General features: G+C 34.3%; 2 protein-coding genes across 17 annotated transcripts in view; one reads left to right on the top strand and one right to left on the bottom strand.

Moving 5' to 3' along the window:
• LOC123673712 (protein retinal degeneration B) overlaps positions 1-14598 on the top strand; it is a 44005-nt gene extending 29407 nt beyond the window's left edge. For 9 of the 13 annotated variants that reach the window (XM_045608347.1, XM_045608345.1, XM_045608346.1 and 6 more), the window contains 7 exons: positions 1071-1199; positions 4052-4314; positions 5523-5777; positions 5865-6025; positions 7547-7727; positions 7784-8055; positions 13571-14597. In XM_045608347.1, coding sequence (XP_045464303.1) covers positions 1071-1199; positions 4052-4314; positions 5523-5777; positions 5865-6025; positions 7547-7727; positions 7784-8055; positions 13571-13730 — 1421 coding nt within the window. In that variant the 3' untranslated portion in view covers positions 13731-14597. Of the gene's footprint in view, positions 1-1070; positions 1200-4051; positions 4315-5522; positions 5778-5864; positions 6026-7546; positions 7728-7783; positions 8056-8190; positions 8294-9661; positions 10146-13570 lie in introns of those variants that run through there. The other 4 variants (XM_045608348.1, XM_045608349.1, XM_045608350.1 and 1 more) reach the window with 4 other exon arrangements.
• A 736-nt stretch (positions 14599-15334) lies between these two features.
• Positions 15335-25974, bottom strand: part of LOC123673714 (unconventional myosin IC) — a 37180-nt gene continuing 26540 nt past the window's right edge. For all 4 annotated transcript variants that reach the window (XM_045608356.1, XM_045608353.1, XM_045608355.1 and 1 more), the window contains exons 7-19: positions 24596-24802; positions 24216-24475; positions 22460-22629; positions 22251-22405; positions 20689-20971; positions 18930-19161; positions 18581-18811; positions 18214-18494; positions 18041-18159; positions 16286-16501; positions 16020-16120; positions 15864-15963; positions 15335-15498 (exon numbers count right to left, since the gene is read on the bottom strand). In XM_045608356.1, coding sequence (XP_045464312.1) covers positions 15484-15498; positions 15864-15963; positions 16020-16120; positions 16286-16501; positions 18041-18159; positions 18214-18494; positions 18581-18811; positions 18930-19161; positions 20689-20971; positions 22251-22405; positions 22460-22629; positions 24216-24475; positions 24596-24802 — 2370 coding nt within the window. In that variant the 3' untranslated portion in view covers positions 15335-15483. The remainder of the gene's footprint in view (positions 15499-15863; positions 15964-16019; positions 16121-16285; positions 16502-18040; positions 18160-18213; positions 18495-18580; positions 18812-18929; positions 19162-20688; positions 20972-22250; positions 22406-22459; positions 22630-24215; positions 24476-24595; positions 24803-25974) is intronic.

Here is a 25974-nt window from a genome sequence, read left to right as displayed (position 1 = left end):
AATAAGACTATGCATTTTTTTATTATTACGCACGCTATAAAGATATTCGCTGCATGTTCATTTGCTAGGTTGAAATGTCGCTCTATCATTTCGATTTCGTCACGATAAGGTTGGTCTCACTTATAACGAATTCATCCTCTTATTGGCCCAAATTCAATTCATGATATCACTCGATTAGAAAATCCTAGAAACTTGAAATTTTCAGAGTAGGTTCGGAAAAAATCTGACTGGGGCTTCCATAAATATGGCTTCTAAAAATTTTATTTTCCCGATAATATCAAAACTACTAATTATACAGAGTGATTCACCACGATGGCCTATTAGATGTTCACTAATCATAATTTTGTGCTGAAAATTTGCATGTTGGGGTTTTCCCTAAAATATTTTCAGACCTCTACAACTTCCGGTTATACCGGAAACGGACTACTACTTTTCTTATTTCAAATGACACGCCCAGTATATAATTGCATCATTAAATAACTTATTTGATTACAATTTCAGCAATATGCCATAATAGTATAAACTCAAGGGTTTATGAGTTAATGTGATCCTTATGAAGAAATGTTGAGACAAGGACTCCCTTTTTTTTCATTTCTGCAGAAAATATTTTTTCCTAATAAATCTTTTTCATTTTGGATTTTGCCAATACAGTTTTATTAAATTATTTGCAGTTTGGATAAAAATATACAGGGTGTTTGTTTATGTAAAGATCACGAACTTGAACAACTCAAAATCATCCAAACTCAAGAATTTCAAATTACAACCCATATTTTTCATTCTTTCGGACAGTTATACTTATGAAAAAGGGAAGGGTACTTATGCAAATCCTATACCTAACATGGAAACTTTAAGAATTATCGAGACAAAAATTGAACTAAGAAAAAAACGCAATTTTTGAGTGGAGTAAAAACTAAAACTCGATAACTAAATTATTTTATTATGTCTACTTTCGGTCAGAAAGTATGTCATATTTATAGTGCGCATATTTTGACGGAATATGGTCTCATTACTTTTTATTTACTGCCGTATGTTACAAACGAATGTCCTTAACTTTTTGTTTACCATTATAGTTGAAATTCTTCAAACGAATCCCCAAATGTTTAGTGATTCATCTCAGCCTAGACGCCTATCTGAAGTTTCAATTCAAAGTACAGTTTCTGGATTGATTGATAATATACCGCTTCAAGCAATTTCTGCTTGTAAGTACATGTAACTGTTCTGTTGGTAACTTTATGTTGGAATGCCTCTGCTTTGCTGCTTTATGCATTTTTTATATATAAATTGTTTTACGTCCACCCCAGAAAAAATTCAGGAATATTATTTATCGATTCCAGACGCCTGAGTATCTAGAGCCATATAAACAAAAATTCAACAACCTATAATTTTGTAATTTATTCCATGAATACCTTTTATACTGCATTTATATAATGAACAAGTAAACCTTGAATTGTATAGTCGGTAATACTAATCGAACTTGTTATAACAAGGATGCTAGTTATTAAATTATCATATATTGAATATTTGAATAGTTAGTTTGAAAACCAAAAATGAAAACAATATGATTGAAAAATATGAACTCGAAAATTAACATTCCTGAAATTTGAATTCTGATTGAAGTATGTATTTAGTAGATAAATCATCTCAGAGGTTTATATGTGTGTGTTTCTGTGTTTTGCTTTATATGGAAACTATTATAATATTAGTATTGACAATGTTTGTCAAATCAAAAATTGCTAATTTAATACAGGGTGCGGTAAGTTAATTTGAAATACGTGCCATTCAGGTTGTAGGAGTAATAGGAATCTCTTTAATAAAGCCCTTTCCCGAATTGAAAATAATATATATCATATAATTAATTTCACTTCAGCTGTTTGGCTTATATTGTTGTATTAATAGATTAAGAGCCCGTTCACATGACAAGCGCTCAACGCGCGTTTTGACAACGCGCGTTTACAAGTACATGAATTTTCGTCGAAGCGTACACATGCCAACGCGCGTTTTTATGGAACGCGCGTAGAGCGCTGTTCTAGCGCTTGACCGTGGTAAGCGCGCGTTGGCTCGCTCTTTGAGATCATAGGTTTCTAATGTAACCGTTCAGATGAGCGCGCTTGCACGAGCTGATAGATGCCAGAGACGTCTTTACGTATTTTCCTTCGATCCGTTCGGTCAGAAATATTTCAAAATGGAACCGGACGCTCCTAATACTGAATTATTCATAGATGAAATTGAGAATTGTCCTATAATATGCGACATAACAAGTAGTGTATATTCAGATAAAAACTCAAGGAGACAAGCTTGGGAAGAACTCGTCATCATATCCTTTGAAGGAGATGCAAATGAAGAAAAAAATGTATTATGTGAACACATAAAAATGATAATAGCTCTTTATTTAGAAATCATGAGATACACGTAGAACAAATACAAATGAAGAGAAATAGTATCAAAATAACATTCACCTTCACTTAACAGCAGAAATCTTCTATACTATATGGTTCTGAATTTAACAATAAATCAAATAACTTTTTCTTAAATGGTTTATAATTATTTATTTCTTTGATTTCATTAGGCAGTCTATTGAAGAACTTTAAACAACAGTATTCAAGCTGCTTTTTGTGTTGAATTTAATTTACATTTTGGAAAATTATATGATATTGTCCTTGTGTTATATTTATTTTTGATATTTTGAAATCGAAGGAAAAAAAAATATTTTTTGCATAAATAGTAGACAAACAATTTTCTTACATATGATGTTATTTTGCGTCGTTTGAAAATAAACCGGTGTAAACTTAGCAGACCGTTTCCAGCAGGCTGTTTGACGGAAACGCCCGAAGGCAGTGACCAGTGGCGTGCGGCAAAAAAACGATTTTTTATGGAAATACTCACTAGATCAGATATAAATTTAGGAAGTGGGTTCCGTATAGTATTTAGAGTATCCGTTGAAGGAAATATTGATTTTTTAGAGACATTGGGATATTTTAGGAACGTTTTTATTCAAATTATCATCTGTCTAATTTGAAAAATTCGTATCTGCGGAAGTACGCGTCGGAGCATAACCATATTTGGCATGTAGAGTACTTTTAGCGATGTGAATAAACTGTAAAAAATCATTGACTTCCTTTTAGGATCCAGGGGTTATTTCCACCACCTTTTAGGTACTAATTCAGTAGTGGAACACTACGATACAAAGAAAGTCGACGAAGTTGCCAAGGGATGCTGGAATTTCTCTGTCTTGAAAGATATGCTACTATGTAACTAGAAAAAGTTGCTCTAGTTCTATTCTCATAAAATGAATGTTTTGTTACTGAAATACATGTTTTCAATTGTTTTTGAAATACGGCTCAGTAAAAAGCCAGTTCTTCAGTTTCAATTGATGAATAATAGAAATTATTCGATCTATAATTACCTATCAAAACTTAAAAAAGTTTAATTTTCACCTAAATCTGATACTGAATCAAGATTCAAACCGAAATGTAGAATTCAAACTGAATACGGGCCGTTGCGGCAACGCGCGTTCAGCGCTTGGCAAGCGCGTACCATGTGAACGGTATCCAATAATCCAGCGCTCATTCAACGCGCGTTGAGCACTTGTCATGTGAACGTGCTCTGAATCTTATTTTAATCTCCCAGAAATTTTCGACCAAAACATAACCTCAGAAATTACAAGAGGTAAAGGAGTATAGTTAAATAAGCTTCACTATATACTGTCCAAGATTATTGATAAAAATGGAATAATTTCTCATTCGTGATATATTTTTCTGTATTTTGGAAGGACATCTTGCCGCACCCTATGTTTATGTTTTGTACATACATCAGTCCAAAATCGTAAAATTGAAACTACGTGATACCATAAAGATACCGAATCTTACTAAGAAAAAAAAACTATAGTTATATACGTACTTATATTAAATTTCAGTTAGAAACCGGGAATTCCATTACCTACGAAATTTTTGAAATTCTCTTGTACATACATAGATATCTCAGTGAATGTTCTGTTCTGTTGAGTTCTCATTCCTTATTTCACCTCTTGATCCTCAACCCAACTCAATTTCAGTGCAACAAAAATGGTGGGGCAGTAAAAGAATGGATTATGCTCTATACTGCCCAGAAGGCTTGTCCAATTTTCCAACGAACGCTTTACCACACCTTTTCCACGCCAGCTACTGGGAAAGTAGCGACGTTATTGCGTTCATCTTGCGTCAAATAGGTGGCATCGACACAGGCCCGGTGAGTGGTATAGAAGATAGGGAAGCAACGTTCAAGCCAGGTCAGCCTAGGGAGAAGTGGCAGAGAAAACGAACGTCTGTAAAGTTGAAGGTAATTAGAACTGACAAAAAACTGCAACACCCAGAAGGAACTATTTAATTAAAAAAAAATTTTTTTGTAAAACCTAACCTAACCCTTGCGAATAGTTCGTAAGGGAATTGTTGTTCCCCGTGTGCGGATGGAACTGCAACTTCCTCGGTGGCTCGATTGGTAGAGCATCGGACTAGTGATTCGTAGGTTGAGGGGTTCGAGTCCCGCTCGGAGAGGTACCTTTTACGGAATTAATCAATTGTCTGCTAGCCATCAAAATAATATGCTATTACAATCATTTCAGACATCAATCAATTTTTCAAATTATTATTTATGTAGGCTTGGTTAATCGATCGTCTAGAGGTATGATTCGATTACCTGGCCTTTCGTCTTTTTCTCCGCGATTTTGTTGGATTTGCAATAATTAAACTCTTTTGAATTATTTACATCTATTTACAAAGCCACACTTAAACAGTACAAACTCAGTATTGAGAAGATCTTAATAACGTCTTAATTACAAGTTTCTCACTACGGTACTGAATTTCGTGTTTAACTCGTTTGTTGATTACTCGAAACGTCTTTGTTTATCACGTCTTCGTCGTACTTCAAGTTTTCGGTCGTCTCGTCTTTGATTTGTTCGCGACTCGTCTTAATCTAGTCCGCGAACCGTCTTTACGTCGTTTGTCTTAAGTTGACCGACCGAACTTGTCTCGTCTTCGACTTAAGTTGAACTGTACCGTCTGTACTCGTCTTTGCGATAATTTGAACTGTCCTCTCTGCCGATTGGAACTACCCTCTCTCGAATATAGACCTCCCTTCTCTCGGTTTGACCACACCCTTAGGGGAAGGTAACATCCCCCTAGTCCAATAAGAGCTTTTGCCGTACCGCCCCAAAGATCTTCGCGGATTCCTGGAAATCGAATATTCTAGAAGGACTAGAACCTGAGAAACAGATGTAACACATCTGGTACAACCGTCTTGTTCTAGAACTTTCCCAACCCCAGTAAATCTCTTAAGTTTTACAACCGACATGACACATTCTTCGACACCCCGAAGAATTACCCATCCTTTTTACATTATGTACAATAACAATTCGTTCCCTGTTAATCGATTGAAACTGTCATGCCCTCGACACTAAAAGAAACTAATAGGTCTCCAAGCATCTGGTTGACCACCTCAATTCGTTACAGGCAATAATAACTGGATCCTACATTTATATTATTTTGCAGAATGTTGCAGCTAACCACAGAGCAAACGATGTCATAGTCAAAGATGGTGCTCCACAACAACTGGTAGCAAGGTTTATGTATGGTCCTCTAGACATGATTACCCTGACAGGCGAAAAAATTGACATTCACGTGATGAGCGATGTTCAAACTGGTGAATGGACTCATCTTTCCACCGAAGTGACGGACAAAACCGGAAGAATAACATACGTTATACCAGATGATAAAACTTTGGGATATGGGATATATCCAGTTAAAGTAAGCATCACTTACTGTTCAACTTTCATCTCGTGACTGTCTTCAATATTTTGATTGATGTTTTTTGCAATACGCCAATGTTTTTAGATGGTCGTCAGAGGAGATCATACGTCTGTAGATTTCTGTCTCACTGTCGTTCCTCCAAAAACTGAATGCGTCGTATTCAGTATTGATGGCTCTTTCACCGCTAGCATGTCCGTTACGGGCAGAGATCCAAAAGTGAGGGCTGGTGCTGTTGATGTTGTTAGGTAAGTCAAAGTTCTTAATTACATGCTAATGCTTGAATTATTGGCAATTGCTACAGAGTTGATATTTTAAAACTAAGAGTGTATTACGTTTAGAAGTAAATACTTGTAATTCTTCCGGAAGCTTCTAAATCAAGTAGCACCCTCGTGGAAAACTGAAGTATTTATTACACTTTGAAGTACCCACTTCTTAGAGCAGATACTTCGACCCAAGAAATTTTTAGTTTTTGCTTGACATCAGCCAAGTTGGTGTAATAGCCGCTGCACTAGACATTTTACGGTTAGTTCTTTTAGAAAATGAATGAAATACGCAGAAGTGCAACACTTTGAATCACTGAATTCTCAATTCATATGATTAACTATCTGAGTGGGATTTTGTATTTCTGTTATATCTATTGATTAGTTCTTTGAGGACTTTCTCCTTTGCAGGCATTATGACAGGTCATTTTGTAATCCAGAAGTGTCTTATAATCTTTTGGCATTATCACAATAGTATATTGTGGAACAAGTGGGGAAGGTCCAAATTTTCACACGAGTGTGGAAGTTTGTTTCAGGCACGAGCCTGAAAGGCGAGTGCCACAAACACACGAGTGAGAAAAAGGACTTTCTCCATATGTTGCACACTATACTTTTCCTACAACTGCTATGAAAAGTAGCATATTCTTCATAGCTTACTCAATTTCAAAACTATGTATTGCTTATACTGTGTGAAATATTATTTCTCACGGCACTTTGCCCACACCTCGCTTGGTAGACCAATGAAATTGGGCTTTTGAGTCTTTTCTATGGAAACGTAATAAATTAGCACATACTGTCAACGAAGGCCATTTTGATTTCAATCAAGTTCATTACTTGAATTATTGAAATTTGTGCAGTTGTAGGAAAAGTATAGTGTGCATCATGTCCTTTTATCGCTCTTCCACACTTGCGAGAAAAGTTGGACTTTCCCCAATTGTTGCACAATATACTATTTCCTACAACTGCACAAATTTCAATAATTCAAGTAATGTACCTACTTCAATTCAAAATGGCCTTCGTTGGCAGTATCTGTTCATTTCTTGCGTTTCCAAAGAAACGACTTCTCACAAGTCCAATTTCATTGGTCTACCAAGCGAGGTGTGGGCAAAGTGCCGTGAGAAATAATATTTCGCACAGTATAAGCAATACATAATTTTGAAATTGAGTAAGCTATGAATAATATGCTACTTTCCATAGCAGTTGTAGGAAAATGCTAATTGTATGTTTTCCGTTTGTGAATCTTCTTCAGGGGACATTTCTTCATCTGATTACGACGAACTAATGACCCAGAATTATTGATTTGACCTTGTAAGTTACATTTAATCACTTCAAGTTGCATCTCAAATGGTATAACATACTTGTCTGATACGTTGGCTAATTTAATAAGTTAATTACTGAAACGAGGCTTTGTAATGAAGGATTTTCGTTTCGACAATCGTACAAATAACTACACCCATCATATGTCAATAAAAATTCACTATAGACATGAAATTTTGTTTGTGTTAGGCATTGGCAAGAACTGGGCTTCTTGATCATATATATCACCGGGAGACCTGATATGCAACATCGCAAAGTAGTGTCCTGGTTATCACAGCATAATTTTCCCCATGGCTTGGTCTCTTTTGCTGATGGTATATCAACTGACCCCTTAGGGCACAAAGCTGCTTATCTGAATAATCTCATACAGGTGAGTTCAAAACACGTTGTTGTATATCATTCTTGTAAATCAACTGTTTTATCCAGAACCACGGAGTTTTAATCCACGCAGCTTACGGTAGCGCCAAGGACATAAATGTCTATAATTCCATCGGTCTCAAGGCGAAGCAGATATTCATCGTTGGCAAAGTTTCGAAGAAACAGCAACAACAGGCAGTAATTCTTTCGGAAGGTTATGCAGTTCATTTGAACACTCTAATGGCCCATGGAGGTTCAAGACCCGCCCAAGGAAACGCGAGAATGGTTATTCCACGAGGATATTTCAATTTGCCAGGACAGAGTTTCTTTCGTCGTAAGAGGTGAGCAATAGTTGAAAGAATCGATTTTTTCAATTCACACTTCCCACGACATGAACATATAGACAAACATGTAGACCAGATACATAGAAAGGTAGTGCGTAGTTTTAAATGCATGTGGTGGTATCATTGTTTCAGCCATGACACCGCAGTATCATCTCCAGTCCTCAACAGTGGTTTTCTGAAAAGAAAGGTTTACTTATCTCATGTATAAAGCACATGATATTTTTTTATAGAAAGGGTAACTATTAGCAGTATAAATGCACTTTAACCATTCCCTAGTTTGCACTTACCATTGACCCTTGTCCATGGCCTTGGGATTCAACATCTGAACTGATATTTTTTTTATGAGAAATTCTTCAATCGAATAAGTTGAATAGAACGAGAAAAACAATTTCAAACTATAATAATTTTTCATAAGTTTTCCTTGAGGGAAAAAAATCTCACTGCTAGGTACCGAAAATAGTCAAATGATCGTCAGAAAATAAAAAAATTACTTATAGATAAAAATGAAATTTAAAATATCGATATATTTATTATTTACTCATGTTCTTAAGTTGCATCCTTGCCTCATGCTTAATTTGATGTTGTTTTTTCTAGAGTACACATCATCTTAGTTTGATTGTAGATGCATGATTCTTAATATTTCAGAATAGCTATAATCGAACATAAAACTGAATAATGGATTGGAATGGACTAATGAATTATTCCTTCCAATATCAATTAATAGTAGGTCAAAATCATCATTAACTTATCTAGTACAATATCGTACCTGACATATCTTCGAGGACCGAGTTAGTAAACATTTTGCCAATGATCTAACTAAAGAATTGAAATGAAATATAACATATGAAAAAATATATATCAATACTATCATAGTCCAACCGCAAAAAAAAGTTAAAATAAATAAAATAATAAAATAAATTTATATGTTGGAATAAATTTGATTTGATCACAAGTAATAAATGGAAATATTTCATCTACATAATCTTGAGTCCAGAATATGATGAACCAAACCACCTTTATAATCTCTCCGTTCTGAGATACAGGATATTTTATTCCAAAACTTAAAATAAACTAATACATAAATTACGCTAAATAAACGTTTCTGGCGATCACCAGAGTTGTAAGATGGGGGTAAGTGACTGGTTGACCCTCCCTAAATTTTACACCACATGCGGAATTGCAATTTTATCATAATTATTCTACAAAACGTACTACAATATTTTCTACCCTTATTCAGTTGCAGGAAAGTTTATTAAAATTTAATGCCGTCATTAACGTAATTTTCTGGACCTACTTAGTTTTCGGTCATCTAAAAATGTATTGAAGTTTCTAAATTGTAGTGAAAAGTGATTAAATCGATGAATTTCGGTATCTCTTAATATTCTATACATATTCATGTTTGAATTATTTTATATTAATTTCGACCTACTTCGGAAAAAATGATTTACTTTTTGTATTTTATTATCATTAATTAGGAGAGATGTTGTTGGTTGTATTGAAATGTGCTTTTCTGGTACATTAAGGGTGGCCCAATTTGAATACTCATTCAAACAGGACGACACATATCGATAAAAAAGTTTTCTCAAATGTCCCATTGTTACAGAACTATGGAGAAGAAAAAAGTTAGTTGGAAAAAAGCCGAATTTTGAAGTGAAGTTTTGGAGATCCGATAGGCACTTTTTGTACTCTCTGGGTTTGTCAGTAATCAAAATTGCCGCTCTTATGATGTGGAGATGGAAAACATCGAAGATATGCATACATTTTTATGTTCTTCTGTCAAAAAAGTTCGTGTACTTGAAATTGGATCACCCTTTGTATCAATTCTATAATTAACTTTTCTTCTTCTGCAATTTTTATCTTGAATGAAAAATAATAGATGTCACCTAGAGGTTTAAGCATAAATTCTATTGCTTTTCTTTTGGTGAGTCTGTGAAGTAAAACAATGATTCACATTGGAAGAAAAATGTTTCAAATGACAATATATCAGTACTTTCCACTCTTCAAATCGATAACGTAATTATTTATTCAGATATTGCAACAAAATTTAATTATTTCTGTGTTACTTTTTTAATATATGTTTTATTTTATGTTTTTTTTTATTTCGCCTTTCCCTGCCCTAAATGCTTCTTTTTAGCCTATTCTTAACTTTTTAATAGTCAATTATTAATTATTTTTAATATTTCCACATTCGATAAGATGTGAGTGCTTAGATTTCCTCCCATTTTCCTTTACACTTTTGCGTTTTACTTTACACGTAGCTATACTTACTCCTCTTGCTTGAAAAGAACAATATAAATCAAGGACATGCTTTTTATTTAATTCTTGATAGAAAATTCTGCATTGATCATAATTGCCCTGATGACAATTTTTCAAAAACAATTCAGAAGTATGTATAATAATAAAAAAAAACTTTGTTGAAAAAAATGAGATTCAATTTCACAAAATTAATACTCCGCTTTATGGTATGAAATTATTTGAAACTTCTAGGTATATCCTAAAAGAGAAAGTTCTAAAACATTTCAATATTTTAGGACAAAAATTCAGATGTGAAAATCCAGCTCTTATAATTCAATTCAGTAGCTGGGTAATAAAGGGTGTCCCATAAGTGGCACGTCACAGTGACACCGGAGGTAGGTCAGCTAAAGAGGGACCTAACCAGCCTAACATGACCCCAGTAAAAGTTGCATGGTTTTCGAGTTATTACCAAATTACGTTTTTTAGTGAATTTTCACCTTTTTTAACATTGTCAGGGTCAGAATTCTGCTGGAAAGCTCTCGAAGCTTATTTTTTTGTTGTAATGGAATCTTAAATAGTTATTTAAGATGACATGAGTATGATTCTGTCAAAAAGTTATGAGGATTTCCGTAAATAAATGGATAAATCTTGATTTCAATTGCTAGCAAAACGAGAACTTCGACTTTGGACACCTACTGTGAAAAAAAAATCCTTGAAACAAAACGAGCAAGTAACATCAAAAAATTGGGCATTTTAGACAGATTTAGAAATGGTACAATACACGAATCTTATGCCCATAAAACTAGGTATTTTCATCATTTTACCGATGCCCTACTTAACTAAGTTGAAACTAGGAACCCCGCTATCAGGTAATTTTGCCGCTTGCTATGACATTACATTTGATACCGGGCTTTGTTATTATTTGTTAAAGTCACAATAGGGAAAAAGATGGATTAGGGGAAGCGAAAAAGGAATATTATTGAAAAAAAAGGTAAATTAATTAAAAACAGACTCAACTTTCGATTATTTATTTAATTCTTAAATCTAACTTACAGTAAATGTTCAAACTGTTTCCCTCGGACTCTAATGCATAAATGACACCGTTTTATAAAATTACGATTCAATTTTCTTAAACTAATTTCCGATATGGTCCGGACTGCGTCGAATACGCGTTCACGCAATTCTTCCTCGCGTATTCGACGCAGCCCGGACCATATCGGAAATTAGTTTAAGAAAATTGAATCGTAATTTTATAAAACGGTGTCATTTATGCATTAGAGTCCGAGGGAAACAGTTTGAACATTTACTGTAAGTTAGATTTAAGAATTAAATAAATAATCGAAAGTTGAGTCTGTTTTTAATTAATTTACCTTTTTTTTCAATAATATTCCTTTTTCGCTTCCCCTAATCCATCTTTTTCCCTATTGTGACTTTAACAAATAATAACAAAGCCCGGTATCAAATGTAATGTCATAGCAAGCGGCAAAATTACCTGATAGCGGGGTTCCTAGTTTCAACTTAGTTAAGTAGGGCATCGGTAAAATGATGAAAATACCTAGTTTTATGGGCATAAGATTCGTGTATTGTACCATTTCTAAATCTGTCTAAAATGCCCAATTTTTTGATGTTACTTGCTCGTTTTGTTTCAAGGATTTTTTTTTCACAGTAGGTGTCCAAAGTCGAAGTTCTCGTTTTGCTAGCAATTGAAATCAAGATTTATCCATTTATTTACGGAAATCCTCATAACTTTTTGACAGAATCATACTCATGTCATCTTAAATAACTATTTAAGATTCCATTACAACAAAAAAATAAGCTTCGAGAGCTTTCCAGCAGAATTCTGACCCTGACAATGTTAAAAAAGGTGAAAATTCACTAAAAAACGTAATTTGGTAATAACTCGAAAACCATGCAACTTTTACTGGGGTCATGTTAGGCTGGTTAGGTCCCTCTTTAGCTGACCTACCTCCGGTGTCACTGTGACGTGCCACTTATGGGACACCCTGTATACTTTAGAAAATAATTTGGAAGAAATTAATCGCGATATTTATATAACAATCATAACAACAAGCTCACAGTTCCACAATTAGTTTAAATTTGGGGAGATCTGCTAAAGAAGTACGATAAGCCAATAGAGACTATACCGAATGTCCCAAGTTATCGTATACATGCAATATCAAAGCTTATTTGACAAGATAATAAAAAAACTGCTTTGAATAACATCGAAGTACCTTCTCAATGATGTATAAAGAAGGTTCTTACATTGGACACCCCTGTGATAGCTACCCCAACTTTTTATTCTCAAATGGAACTCTCAATTGTCAGTGAAAATTGCGTGTCTTTCTATTTGGAATACAACGATGGCAAATACTTGGTATTTTTTTTAATAACAAAAAAACATTGACATTGTGTGAAGTAGATATGAATTGCAAACAAAATACCTACTATGCAATTCAAAAAACGAATAAACATTTAAAGCAAGTGTTCGAAATTATTCATTATCTTAATACTTCACAAAATTTTAATGTTTTTTAATGAAAAAATACCAAGTAGGTGCCATCGGTGTATTCCAACTAGAATGACACGCAATTTTCACTGACAATATACAGGGGGTGCCATTTGAAAATACAAAGTTAGGGGTAGCTACTACAGGGCTGTCAAATGTAAGAACCTTTTTTATACATCACTGGGAAGGTACTTTGATGTTATTTAAAGCAATTTTTTTATTTTTTATTATCTTTTCGAATAAGCTAGATATTGCCTGTACACGGTAACAATTGAGACACCCGGTATGCGTTTTCAGTTCTGTCGATTGAAGCAGAATTAACGACTGATCTATCATGTGATTTTTAAGGAATTCTACTTTTTTCATGGCAACAAAATATTATAATTTTTATCACTAATTATGTATAGTTAAAATCCAAAACTCCGTTTATTTAAATGTTATTGTATGTGTTATTTTAATTGAAATATGATTCGCAAAATCAGGCATCATTCACAATATTTTTTGTTTTTTCTTTCTGAAAAATGAAAAGTGCCTAGCGCTTCTCTTTACTTCTTGCTGAGTTTGGAAAAAGCTGATAAAACTTCCTTCATCAACTTGAAAATTAACTCCACATTACGACACCTTTTGAACAATTATTGACGAAGACAATTTTCATCTCAGTGAAAGATCTGCAAGAATTGTGGAGGAAACATTTTTGGGTGAATCATTGGTTTCGCTCAACAGACTTACCTACACATTCTGTTCTATAGCTAATTACTTATTGACTTCTAGTACCCGCTCTGCCAAGAGGTCCACCTCTTATCCAATTCAGACTGAAACGTCTCCTTTAGAGAGGTCACTGAGTAGCCGTCGTTATCAGTTGCCTAAACCCACACTTTCAACTATTGGAAATCACTCACCTGGACCGTTACTGTCACCAGTCGATCATTGATTGCATTATTAGATGATAATATTCCTAATATTTCTATTTTTGTAAAATACTCAAAATGAATATAGGTATATCCGAAACGATTGTTCTGTTCAAGTTTTCTAACCGACAAAATATTTTAATATTGTTACTAAAAAATATACCGAAAATTATAGTGAAAAACACATAACAAGAGTGGGTTTATGGAGATTGAAATTGAAAATTATTGTGCAAGAATGCCCCTTTTCATATACTCCATAGCTTAATTTAAATTGTTGTTTTTCAATTAATCATTTCAAATATTCTTCCAATTTGTTATAGATCTGTTCTGTTGTTCGTTAATGAGAGTTGATAAGTAAAATACATGTCAAGTAATATTCTCTTCGCCTAATACTTCATTGAATGGATGAGTTTTATTGGTGAATGATTGTAAAAATGGTTGCATGAAATAAATAGCTAAAACTGGTTCTTTCAATGGAAAACGATGATCTTCGAGAATGTGAAATATTTATAATATTTTGCCCTCACTATACGTTGATATTTTTTCTGTGACGGAGTAGCGTTTTAAAAGTTTTTCATATAAATTATTTTAAATGACATCAATTTTCAGTAAATGAAAACTTGATCTTTACCATAAATTCGAATATCATGAGGACTTTTTATCAATAAAGTTTTCAGTTCCTTATTGGCATATTCTGGATGTGGGTAATTGGAGATATATGTATAATATGAAATAAGTGATAAAATAAAAAGTGAAAATTGTATATGTATCATGTACATACAAAAATTGTTTTTTTTAATTGTTGTAGACATTGTAACATAAGTCTCTGTTGAATTTGTTGTTGATATTTGAAATTTATTTTATTCCAAGCGCGTTTAGTATAAAGTATAAAATAGATGTGTTCGAAAAATATCGACAGTTTCTTATTTTGAAGTATTATGTTATAAATGGCTGTAAGTTCTGAAGTTTCATTCGGATGGGTCAAAACGATTAACAATCATTAAGGAAAATGTTGAATTCCATTAAGAGAAACTTCTTGCATTTTAATTAAATATGTGATCTCTCTATCCAATATGTTTACCATAATATCTTTCAGGTGTATGAATTTCAATTCGACAATTAAAAAAAAGAGTTTTATATAAGATTATCTCATGAACCACATGGTTCAATATTTCTTTACATAACTTATTCTTTTTTATCATATTATATTCATTTTACTCTAAAACTTTTGAATGAGTCCACCTCTATATTGCAGATTTTCACTCACAAAATATGCACGACTTTAAATCAGATTCAAGGTCAATAATTGATGAATGAATCATTCAGGGTTTCATATATAAAATATATTTTGTTGAATCAAATTCTGGTCCTGTTATGATGGAATGCTCTCTACTAGATTGTATTAGAGGTATATGTATGATATTTAAATGTATTTTAAATAAATATGGGATGTTACGCATATCTGAGTCGTTTTATTTTATATCGTAATTCAGGAAACTTGGAAAATTAGTAGTTCCGCATACCTAATGGTACCTACTTATAAAATGGAAAATTGTTTCAGACAGTTAGGCTAACAACCTACTTGTGAAATAGTCTGTTGATAGGGTGAAAATTAAAATGAATGAAATTTAAAATATATTACAGTTTTTTATTAAAATTATCTTTATAATAATGTAACCACATTACTAGGATGGCACCAATAATATAAATAATCAATATATAATACAATTCTTTGCACGTATATAAAATAAACCATGGGAACGAAGCATTAGTACATCAAGGAGAAGCCACCTGATGAAAAAAAATTATTTCAATTCTAAAATTACGATTGACATTCTTCAATATTTCATATGAACGAGTCAAGGAACAATATAAACTGCTTTTACAAAGTAAAATGTGTGTGTGTGTATCTAAGTAATTTAAGTGTTTTTTTTTCAGATGATTTGAAATGAATACCATCAATCTACGTAAAAAAAGTAAAACTACTACTAATCCATAAACGTTGTTTCGAATGAATTAAAATAAAATCAACTTTAGCATGATAATCATTTTTTTTTATTTGGTGTTTAAAATTCATAATATCAAATCAATTCAACAAACGAACATATAAGCTAAAATTTCGCTTAGAAATCAATAAAAATAGCCATCATACTCACAATCAATAAATGTCCACTTTTATCCTTGTGGATTCTCTCAGGGTTTCCTACAGTTATGTCAATCACACCTTGTTTTCCTTGTTTCATCGTATGCTCAATTCTGGAAAGATATAGGCTCCAAATGCGGTTTTTAAAAATAAAAGAAAGAATACTTACGAATTTTTATCTGCTATCATCAACATTCCTTCATCTTTAGTAATGGATATTATCCTAGTGACTGTCTCTATCAAATGTGGTATTTCTAAAATGAGATCGCCCTAAAATTCAAAAGAAAACTCCTAAACATTTGTCCTTTTGTTAGCCTGAGGTTATTACAATTTATAAGTACATATATGTAATATTAAGAGGTAAAAAGTTTTTTTGATGTTATCACATTTATAAGCATGTCACGTATGTAAATGTAGTAGGTATCTACTACCAACCTTGTCTTTCTTCAGGAGGTCTTCTGGTATTTTTACTAAAAGAATTTTGTCATTCTCCGAAGTTACGGCGAGAGTCAATCTTCTCAAGGGGAGGCAATGTTTCATTTTTGCACTGCCTTTCACTTCTATAACATGCAGATTTTCATTGGAAACAATAATAACTCTTTCCCTGGGTTTATAACCGTGCCTGTCATATTTCGACACAGAAGAAGAGTACTGAAACAAAAATGCAATTGAAATATTGGACCTAACTTAAAACATTGAATAAGAGTTACTGGAAGGTGTGTATCAAAAAAGATTCAGATGGACCGCACTTATGTAATTATAATGTGTGAATAGGACTTTTAGGTAACAATATACATATAACTACCCACAATCTCATTAACTTGATATTTTTATTCATTTTATACCAACACCTTTCTAATAATGGAATGAATGGAAATGTTTTGATCTCTGATATTTCATAAATAACGATTTTCTTTATGCATCTTGAAAGTAATACCTGAAGAGACTCTCCAGCATCGTCAAGTGACAACAAAATTTAGCTCCTATAAACGTTTTTTTTTAATATTTTGAAGTATTCCTGCGTCTAATCAATGGCATACTTGCACGTATGGACTAAAGCAAGCCATCCAAGGCACTTTTTCCGTTTACAAGAATATAATTCAATTCAATCATTTTTATTCGCTCATAACACATAGGCACTGTAGTTATAATCAGAACTATCAATTTCAGAAAACTCGAATAATGAAGAAAATGTGGGTTGTGGACCTTATACTGTGACTAACCAGTAATTCACGGCCAAAGACAAATAAGGGAAATAAAAGAACGGGATAAAAACACTTATTCAATTTATTTCCAACCCACTAAAAATGTGTGAAGAAGGTGATATTTAGATCTAATCTCGTTGTCGGTGCAAGTGTTGCACATATGTTGTAGTTGTAGACTGGGCTGAACTCAATTGAATTATTCGTCCTGAAATGCCGATTTTTATGGGAATTCAGGCCGTTTTCCATTTGACCGTTAGCAAAGCACTTCTACAGATCCCTTAGGGGTGTGGCTTTGATCATTCCAAGTTTTTACACCGTTTTTAGCATTTTGGTTCGAAATTTAACTTAACTCGAATATTTTCGAGGGAATCGATAGATTCCCTATAAAAATATACTATAGCTCAAGACAAATACCAAGAAGAAAAATAGGATACGAGATTTAATGTAAAGAGAGATCTATACTGTTTCAGCAATCAGTTCGAAAACTACGCTTTATTCTACGCTAGAGACCATCGATTTGTGAGAAGTTTTCATCATTATTCATTTTGAAGAGTTTGTTATTGCGGAAAGTCCTTATGTATTGATTTTTTTCAAATGAAAAAAAATTGATGAACTTTCCGAATAAGCATTAATTTTTTTCAGAATTTTCACATAAAAATATCATTCAAATGTCTTGTCAAAGGTTGGAAAAAGGGTTCTTCTAAAATTAAAAATGAACACGTAAAAACGTATTTTGAATTCTTGCATGTAGTACAAAAAGACGGTAAATCAGAGGAATGTTTGAGATTGCTTCACTCATCCTGAAATGTGGTGAGATCTCGAAAACGCTGAGGAGGGATGAGTAGTTAAACTTTGGCAAACTTTTTTATTCTGAGAAGTTCGATCGCTCATAGCTTGTGCCAATTCAGTGTTCTGTGTTGATCATATTAGTGTAATTTATATTTTTGATAATAACTGACGTTTTGATCAAGCTTTAGGTACTTACTCTTTCTTTCTCGCCGTTCAACCCAACAACATAACTCTGCTTCAGTCCAAAATGCGACTCAGTAGTCCGATCAGTACCAAACCACTCTGGGATCGATGCTTTGTAACTCTTCTTCTTACCTAGAAAGTCAACAATGTAAATACTGAAGCTCGTCTCATCAATTGTTCAACTACCTTTGAATAATTTCTCTGCTAATACCTTGAGTTCAAATTGTTCCTTTTGTTCAAGGGTTAATTTCAATCGATATACTCTAGAAAGATGTTGCTGATGCAAATGATGTAAAGTGGTTGAGGCTTCGTTACAAATTTCTGGGCATGGTGGCCAATACTTGTTGAGAACTGTATTGGGAAGGGCTTTTGCTAACCTCATCAACCATAGCTTTTTTGTAATCTGTTGAAATTTGTGGTTATATTCGTTTGTTGGGCCATTTCTCGTGATGAATCCATAAATGAATCTAGAGAAGCAATAAATGGAGTAATAATAAACCGAAAAAAACAAATTCAAGTTTAAATATTGATCTCAAACTTGAACATATCGCACCTCCTTATTACTAAAACTGCTTTTCTCCTTTTTGTAGCCTCCACTTTCGCCAGATATCTTCTGATATTCTTTTGGAAAATTATCGCTGCTGTTCTCATTCTTAAATATCTCCTCCTCTGAAGAATTCCTTTCCATTTCGCTTGAATTATGGAAGCTATATCATGTTTTTTCTCTTGAAATTGATCCTCAGTTTGAAATAGAGTTTGTGGGTGGCGAATGAAAATTTTCGTTCTGAAATGGATATGAGTAATGAAAGTAAGTTGACTCAAAAAAACTTAAGTTCAATGATTCAACGTGTAAAATTCACCCGGTATATAAGGATGGACTTAACTTTTTTGTGTTAACTTACTTGCCCATTTTGTAATCGTCAGGGCCGTATCCCAAAGCACAAACAAGGTCCTGAACTCCCTCTTTAGCTGGGCCATGATAATTTGGCCATGTCTTCTCACTGAGGCATTTATATCTGTGGAGGAATTTCTCATATACTCTTCTGTAAGCGAAACCTGCTCTGCGAACCCTCAAATTCTCCATGAGACCCAGATATTGCACTTGGTGTTGCACAAGTTCATCATCGAAAATTCCTGAAAGATTCACGTTGAATTAAATATTTCATCTCTCAGCATGTCCTGATTGAAGATCGAAATTTCGAAGAAGATATAAGGCATTCGCGGATTACGCAGTGAAGTGATCACATGCTACAAAAATGATTCAAGTAATTTTTTCAGTAGGTTTTTGTGGTGTATTTGTGAAAATTTTAATGTTATCATTTTCAAAAAGTAAAGGCCTTTAGAGGAATGTGCCCAAGGGGTAGTTTTGCGAGAAGAAGGGTGGACATACACAAGAATTGCAGAAAGGTTTGGGGTTTCCCATACAAGTGTGTCCAGAATGTTGCAGCGATTCAGGGAGACAGGTATGAATGTCCCAAGACCAGGACAGGGTAGACCACGGGTAACAACTGCCATTCAAGAACGTTACTTGAGAGTTTCTTAGTTGAGACAACGGTTTGCAACCGCTCGCCTCCTTCAAAATCAGCTTGAGCAAACCCATGGGGTGCAAATAAGCACTCAGACAATAAGAAATCGCCTCAGAGAATATGATTTGAGGCCTCGTGTCGCGGCAAGAGGCTCTTATCCCAGCCCATCGAAGGGCGCGTTTGGATTTTGCGAGAGAGCATATCCATTGGGAAGAGGCCGATTGGAAAAGAGTTCTCTTCACAGATGAGTCTAGATTCTGCCTCTACCATTGTGATCGACGTTCCCTGGTATACAGACGTCCACATGAGAGATATGCTCAGTGCACTCTTTCCCAATCAGCCTCTTCCCAATGGATATGCTCTCTCGCAAAATCCAAACGAGCCTTTCGATGGGCTGGGGTAAGAGCAGGGCCTCTTGTCGCGACACGAGGCCTTAAATCATATTCTCTGAGGTGATTTCTTATTGTCTGAGTGCTAATTTGCACCCCATGAGTTTGCTCAAGCTGATTTTGAAGGAGGCGAGCGGTTGCAAACCGTTGTCTCAACGAAGAAACTCTCAAGTAACGTTCTTGAATGGCAGATGTTACCCGTGGTCTACCCTGTCCTGGTCTTCGGACATTCATACCTGTCTTCATGAATTGCTGCAACATTCTGGACACACTTGTATGGGAAACTCCAAACCTTTCTGCAATTCTTGTGTATGTCCACCCTTCTTCTAGCAAAACTACCGCTTGGGCACATTCCTCTTGGGCCAAATTGCGTGTTTCGCGTTGCATAGCGATCGAGTGTAGAAAATCAAACGAAAGAAAAACTATTGATCACTAGAATTGATCGAGAACAACTGATTTCAGAATGGAGCCAATACATTCAAAATCTGATAATCTAATCTTTTTTTATTCCTGCTGGGAAAAAACATCTGTATTGAAGAAAAACGTTGAAAGTGGATAACATATGCATGCATAATTCTGATAAAAATAATTATCATTGAGAACACCTTCAGTTGTAGAATAAATTTGAGATTTCCATAATGTGCGTTAATTCTTTCGCGCAGTGTATTTATTATTTTTCTCAACAAAAACTTCTTGTAATGAGCAAACTAGTTTTATCCTAATAAAAACTTAGATATTCCACTCACCGGAACGTTTTTCATCATTTGGCTTTATACATCTAATATAAGAGGGCTGTTTCTTAATAAGAGACTGCAGCAGCGTGTTGAGGGAATTTTTAAATTTAGTGATGGACGTATCTGGCATCTTTTTGCTCCTTTGTTCGCTCGCAGGAAAAGCTTCTCTGATTATACTATTCTTAGATCGCGACATGGCATCTCTCATATCTCTATAAAGAAGGTCATTGTTCTTCTCCAAGAATCCACGAACATTATAGGTTACTGTACCAGCATAGTGGATGAGGCAGAATTCCTAAAAAATTAAAAATGGAAATCTTTTGGTGATAAGATAATCAGAAGAAGCTACTAAGGGATGAAGAATACAACTTAATATAGGCTAAGAATTATTTCTTCGAGTTGTCATTTTGATTGAGAATCATAACATCTCTATAAAATTTTTGAGGACTCCCAACGAGAAATTGTCTTCTTTTAAGCTTACATTTCCCAAAAAGAACGCATAAGGATGTAGGATCCAGTTATTGTTCCCTGTTAATTGAGATGGTCAACCGGATGCTTGGAGACCAATTAGTTTCTTCAAGTGTCAAGGGCATGACACTTTCAATGAATTTACAGGGAACGAATTGTTATTGTACATATAATGTAAAAAGGATGTGTTATATTTCGAGGTGTCGAAGATATGTCAAGAGTTGTAAATCTTGAAGAGATTTACTGGGGGGTTGTGAAAGTTCGAAGGCAATAGGGTCGTACCAGATGTGTCACATCTCTCTATCATGTTATAGTCCTTCGAGAATATTCGATTTCCAGGAATCCGCGAAGATCTTTGTGGGCGGTACGGCAAAGCTCTTATTGGACTAGGGGATGGCACTTTCCCTGAGGGTGTGGTCAAGCTGAAAGAAGGAAGGTCGATATTCGAGACAGGGAAGTTCCAATCGGGGGAGAGACAGTTCAAATTGAGTCGAAGACGGGTAAAGTTCAACTTAAGCCGAAAACGAGTCAAGTTCGGTCGGTCAACTTAAGACGTAAGACGAAAAGACGGTTCGCGGACTAAATTAAGACGAGTTAGAGACGAGACGACCGAAAACTTGAAGTACGACGAAGACGTGATACTCGAAGACGCTTCGAGTAATCAACAAACGAGTTAAATACGAAATTCAGTACCGTAATGAGAAACTTGTAATTAAGACGTAATTAGGATCTTCTCAATACTGAGTTTGTACTGTATAAGTGTGGCTTTGTAAATAGATGTAAATAATTTAAAAGAATTTAATTATTACAAATCCGACAAAGTCACGAAGAAGAAGACGAAAGGCAAGTAATCGAATCATACCTCTAGACGATCGATTAACCAAGCCTACATAAGTCCGTAATTTTAGAGTTTTGAGCCAGGATGGTTTTAAACGATGATATTCGACTGACTGATGTTGAATCTTTTCTATCCGTCCATTCAATCCTAGTTGAGAAAAACTAAACTTTTTTCGCTTCCAACGAATGTACTTATCAATTTTGATGAAATTGTGGGGGTTGGCCCATTGAATATTCCATAGGAATGTTCATTTATAACTTTCACTTACATCTCTGCCCATTATTTTCTGCATCTTCAAATCAGCTTTTTGATGACTTATGTAGCGCTCATGACTTCCTAGTTCTTTATCGAGTTTTGCGAGTAAAGAAATATCGTTCGGGTCTCCAGGTCTCAAACATTCTTCATCCATAAAGGAAATTATTCCTGAAGCAGATTAATGGTCAAGATAACAAAATCGATCTCCAATGAAAAGAATACCTTTATGTTTTCCTTCTATTAAATCACAAATCATCTTATTATCGAAGTAGTCCACTTTCTTCCAGTCTATACCTTCGTTCTCGTATTCCTGCTGTTCTGATTTCAATGTAAGTTCGATGAAAAGTTGTTGTAGTTTTTCGTTGCAAAAATTAATGCACAGTTGTTCAAAACTGAAAAAATATTGAAGAGAATACAGTACAAGAATTTTATTTTCATGATATTTCGATTCATTACTTTCAGTTATGAATAACTAGCATTTATTTATTATTATTGTTATTATAGCAGTCATAAATCCTATCCCTTCTTCGTCCTTAACAGACTTTCAGGATCTTAATCACAATGGAATGTGGATATCTATTGTAAATTGATGATTTGTATATCCATTTCACAAAAGAGTAAGAAAGAGAATCTATGGCTTCACTTGTCATAGTCACCTCTATAAAATTTGTGAATTTTTCTACTTGAAAACGTGGTTGAGAATCTTATGAAACTGGCATTGAAAATGAGAGCGAATCTAATTCGGAATAATTTTTTTTTTAAATTATGTTTCGTACATCATGACAGATTCTTCATTTTGTTTTTTATTATTTAATTGTTATTTCTGTTGATTCATATATTGGATTCTGAGATATTTTTTTGATTCAGAATGATTTTTTATTTGATCCATGTTATGTTAGATTTTTGACATTACATATTTTATCATGTTGATATTCACATAAATATAGAATTGAAGAATCTCCGTAATTACTTTATGTGCAAATACATATTATTTTATATTGAGATATTTTATATATACTAATTGACAAAGAAACTGCAACACCCATAAGGAGCTGTTTAAATTTGAATATTTTTCTGGTAAAACAGATAGTAATGCAAAGAGTAAATGACTGAAATTTGGAGAAAAAAACGAAGTGTTTACAATTTTTTTTTTTTTTTGATAAATTTGTTAATAATGTGTTTGTTCACCGCTATTATCTATATACTCCCCAACACATCTCGGCATTGATGCAATAAGATGGTCTATTTCTTTTTGAAGGATACTATCCCAAGTTACCTGTACCTCATATCTCAGAGCCGCCAAAGTCCGTGGGGGCTGCTATAAATTTCCAAGCCTTCTACCCATGATATCCCAAACATACTATATGGACGAAAGATCTGGGGATCTGACGGCCATGGCCGAAGATTCATATGGGTCGCTTCGTAAAAGTTTAAACTAACTCTGGCAACATGAGGTCGGGCATTCCCTTGCTGAAATATTGGATTCTCTAGCCGGTTAAGGTAAGGGAGAACATATGGCTCTACTATTTCTTGAAGGTAACGCAGCTCTGTCCTGTTATCTCGAATAAAGACTAAAGCTGTCCTACTTGCATGTGCAATAGCACCCCATACCAAAACGCCTACATCAACCTGATGTTCACGTCTTTCTCCCTTCACTTCTTTTTTTCTCCAAATTCAATAATTCATTCTTTGCTATACTATCTATGTCTTACCAAAAAAAAATTAAAATTTTAACAGCTCCTTTTGGGTGTTGCAGTTTCATTGTCAATTAGCAAATTTTATTGATAGATTGAAATATACAGTATATAAACTGCACGGTTATGTGAATTATCGTTAGTTTGACCTTGGATGAACATTACCTCTTTCTATTCAAAGACTCTCCTATTCTTGTGCGAACTAATTCATATTGATCCGTTTTAAATTTGAAGACACAGTATTTAGGACAAAATTTTTTTAAATATTTATTTTTGTTAGATACCTGTTTTTTTGAAATATCTCGAACCCGTAAATGTCCAATATACCCATCGATAACATCCTTCGGTCTTTCTGAGGTTTGAGAGATACATTGATGAACTCCACAAGCCAATTGAATAGTCTATCGTATATTGCTTTCGCTAAAGCGTCTCGAGCATAGTTTGCTTGATCTCTATCGAGGGGTGTTTTTACCACGTCTTTCGCTGTTTCAACTGTTCTAAATGTAAGAGCATTTTCCAAGTCTTCCTTATCACAATCCAATAGCTGAAAACAAATGAAATCATATAGAGACGTATGAGAAAGTTTTAATATAGAACTTCAAAGGAAGAAACGCTACATATAGGCAGCATTTTCACCAATATTTATTGTGAAATAGGTACGTACTTTGCTGACTATATCTAGTAGTTCCGGTTTCCTTATAGAATTTTTATTATCCACCATATGGAAGGTTATATTGCCAAGATTCAATATTCCTGACAGAATCGAGAAAATCTCCTTCTGCTTTTCCTCTGGAAATTCAAGTGTTCTCAAAGATTCCTTGATTCGATTGAAATCATCTTTATCGTCGATGCAGTGCAGTTTTCCTTGGTCCTGAAAGTAGCATTCAGAATAAGTACTACTACTTTATTTCGATAAAAATACATTGATATGTAAAGGGTGTTTTTTTTTAGAGCTATAGAACTTTAAATTGCAATAAAACAACGATGGATTATTCGATTGACATGAATTTTATTTACCCGCAAGAAAATCTTGTGGCATTACATTTTAGATGTAATTTCTGGCATATGACCGCCACAGCTGGCTCGGATGTAGTCCAATCTGGACGTCCAATTTTCGATCACTTTTTCCAACATTTGTGGCCGTATATCGGCAATAACACGGCGATTGTTGTCTTCCAAATGGTCAAGGGTTTGTGGCTTATCCGCATAGACCAATGACTTTACATAGCCCCACAGAAAGTAGTCTAGCGGTGTTAAATCACAAGATCTTGGAGGCCAATTCACAGGTCCAAAACGTGAAATTAGGCGATCACAAACGTGTCTTTCAATAAATCGATTGTGGCACGAGCTGTGTGACATGTTGCGCCGTCTTGTTGGAACCACAGCTTTTGGACATCATGGTTGTTCAATTCAGGAATGAAAAAGTTAGTAATTATGGCTCTATACTGATCACCATTGACTGTAACGTTCTGGCCATCATCGTTTTTGAAGAAGTACGGACCAATGATTCCACCAGCCCATAAAGCCCACCAAACAGTCAGTTTTTCTGGATGTAACGGTGTTTCGACATACACTTGAGGATTAGCTTCACTCCAAATGCGGCATTTTTGTTTGTTGACGTAGCCGTTCAACCAGAAATGCGCTTCATCGCTAAACAAAATAAAATGGACGTAGTGCGCGATACGTATTCCGCACAGAACCATTATTTTCGAAATTAAATTGCACTATTTGCGAGCGTTGTTCAAGCGTGAGTCTATTCATGATGAATTGCCAAACCAAACTGAGAATAAATCACTTGACAGCTGTTAAATCGGTCGCCATCTTGAACAGTAACGCCAACTTAAAGTTATATACCTCGAAAAAAAACACCCGTTATAAACCAAATCGAGTATGCATTGATTATTCATACTGCTGATTAAATTCCACTATAGAGAAAAATGATTCCAAGCACAATTTTAGCGAAGTACGAATCAATCATCAAATCTATATGAATTCATATGTATCTTGCCAACTTAAAGTTATATACCTCGAAAAAAACACCCG

The sequence above is a fragment of the Harmonia axyridis genome, chromosome 2 (genome assembly GCF_914767665.1).
Source record: "Harmonia axyridis chromosome 2, icHarAxyr1.1, whole genome shotgun sequence".
In the NCBI taxonomy this organism is placed as follows: Eukaryota; Metazoa; Arthropoda; class Insecta; order Coleoptera; family Coccinellidae; genus Harmonia; species Harmonia axyridis.
The sequence above is the reverse complement of the archived record's forward strand: the minus strand, read 5'-3'. Positions and strand labels throughout refer to the sequence as shown.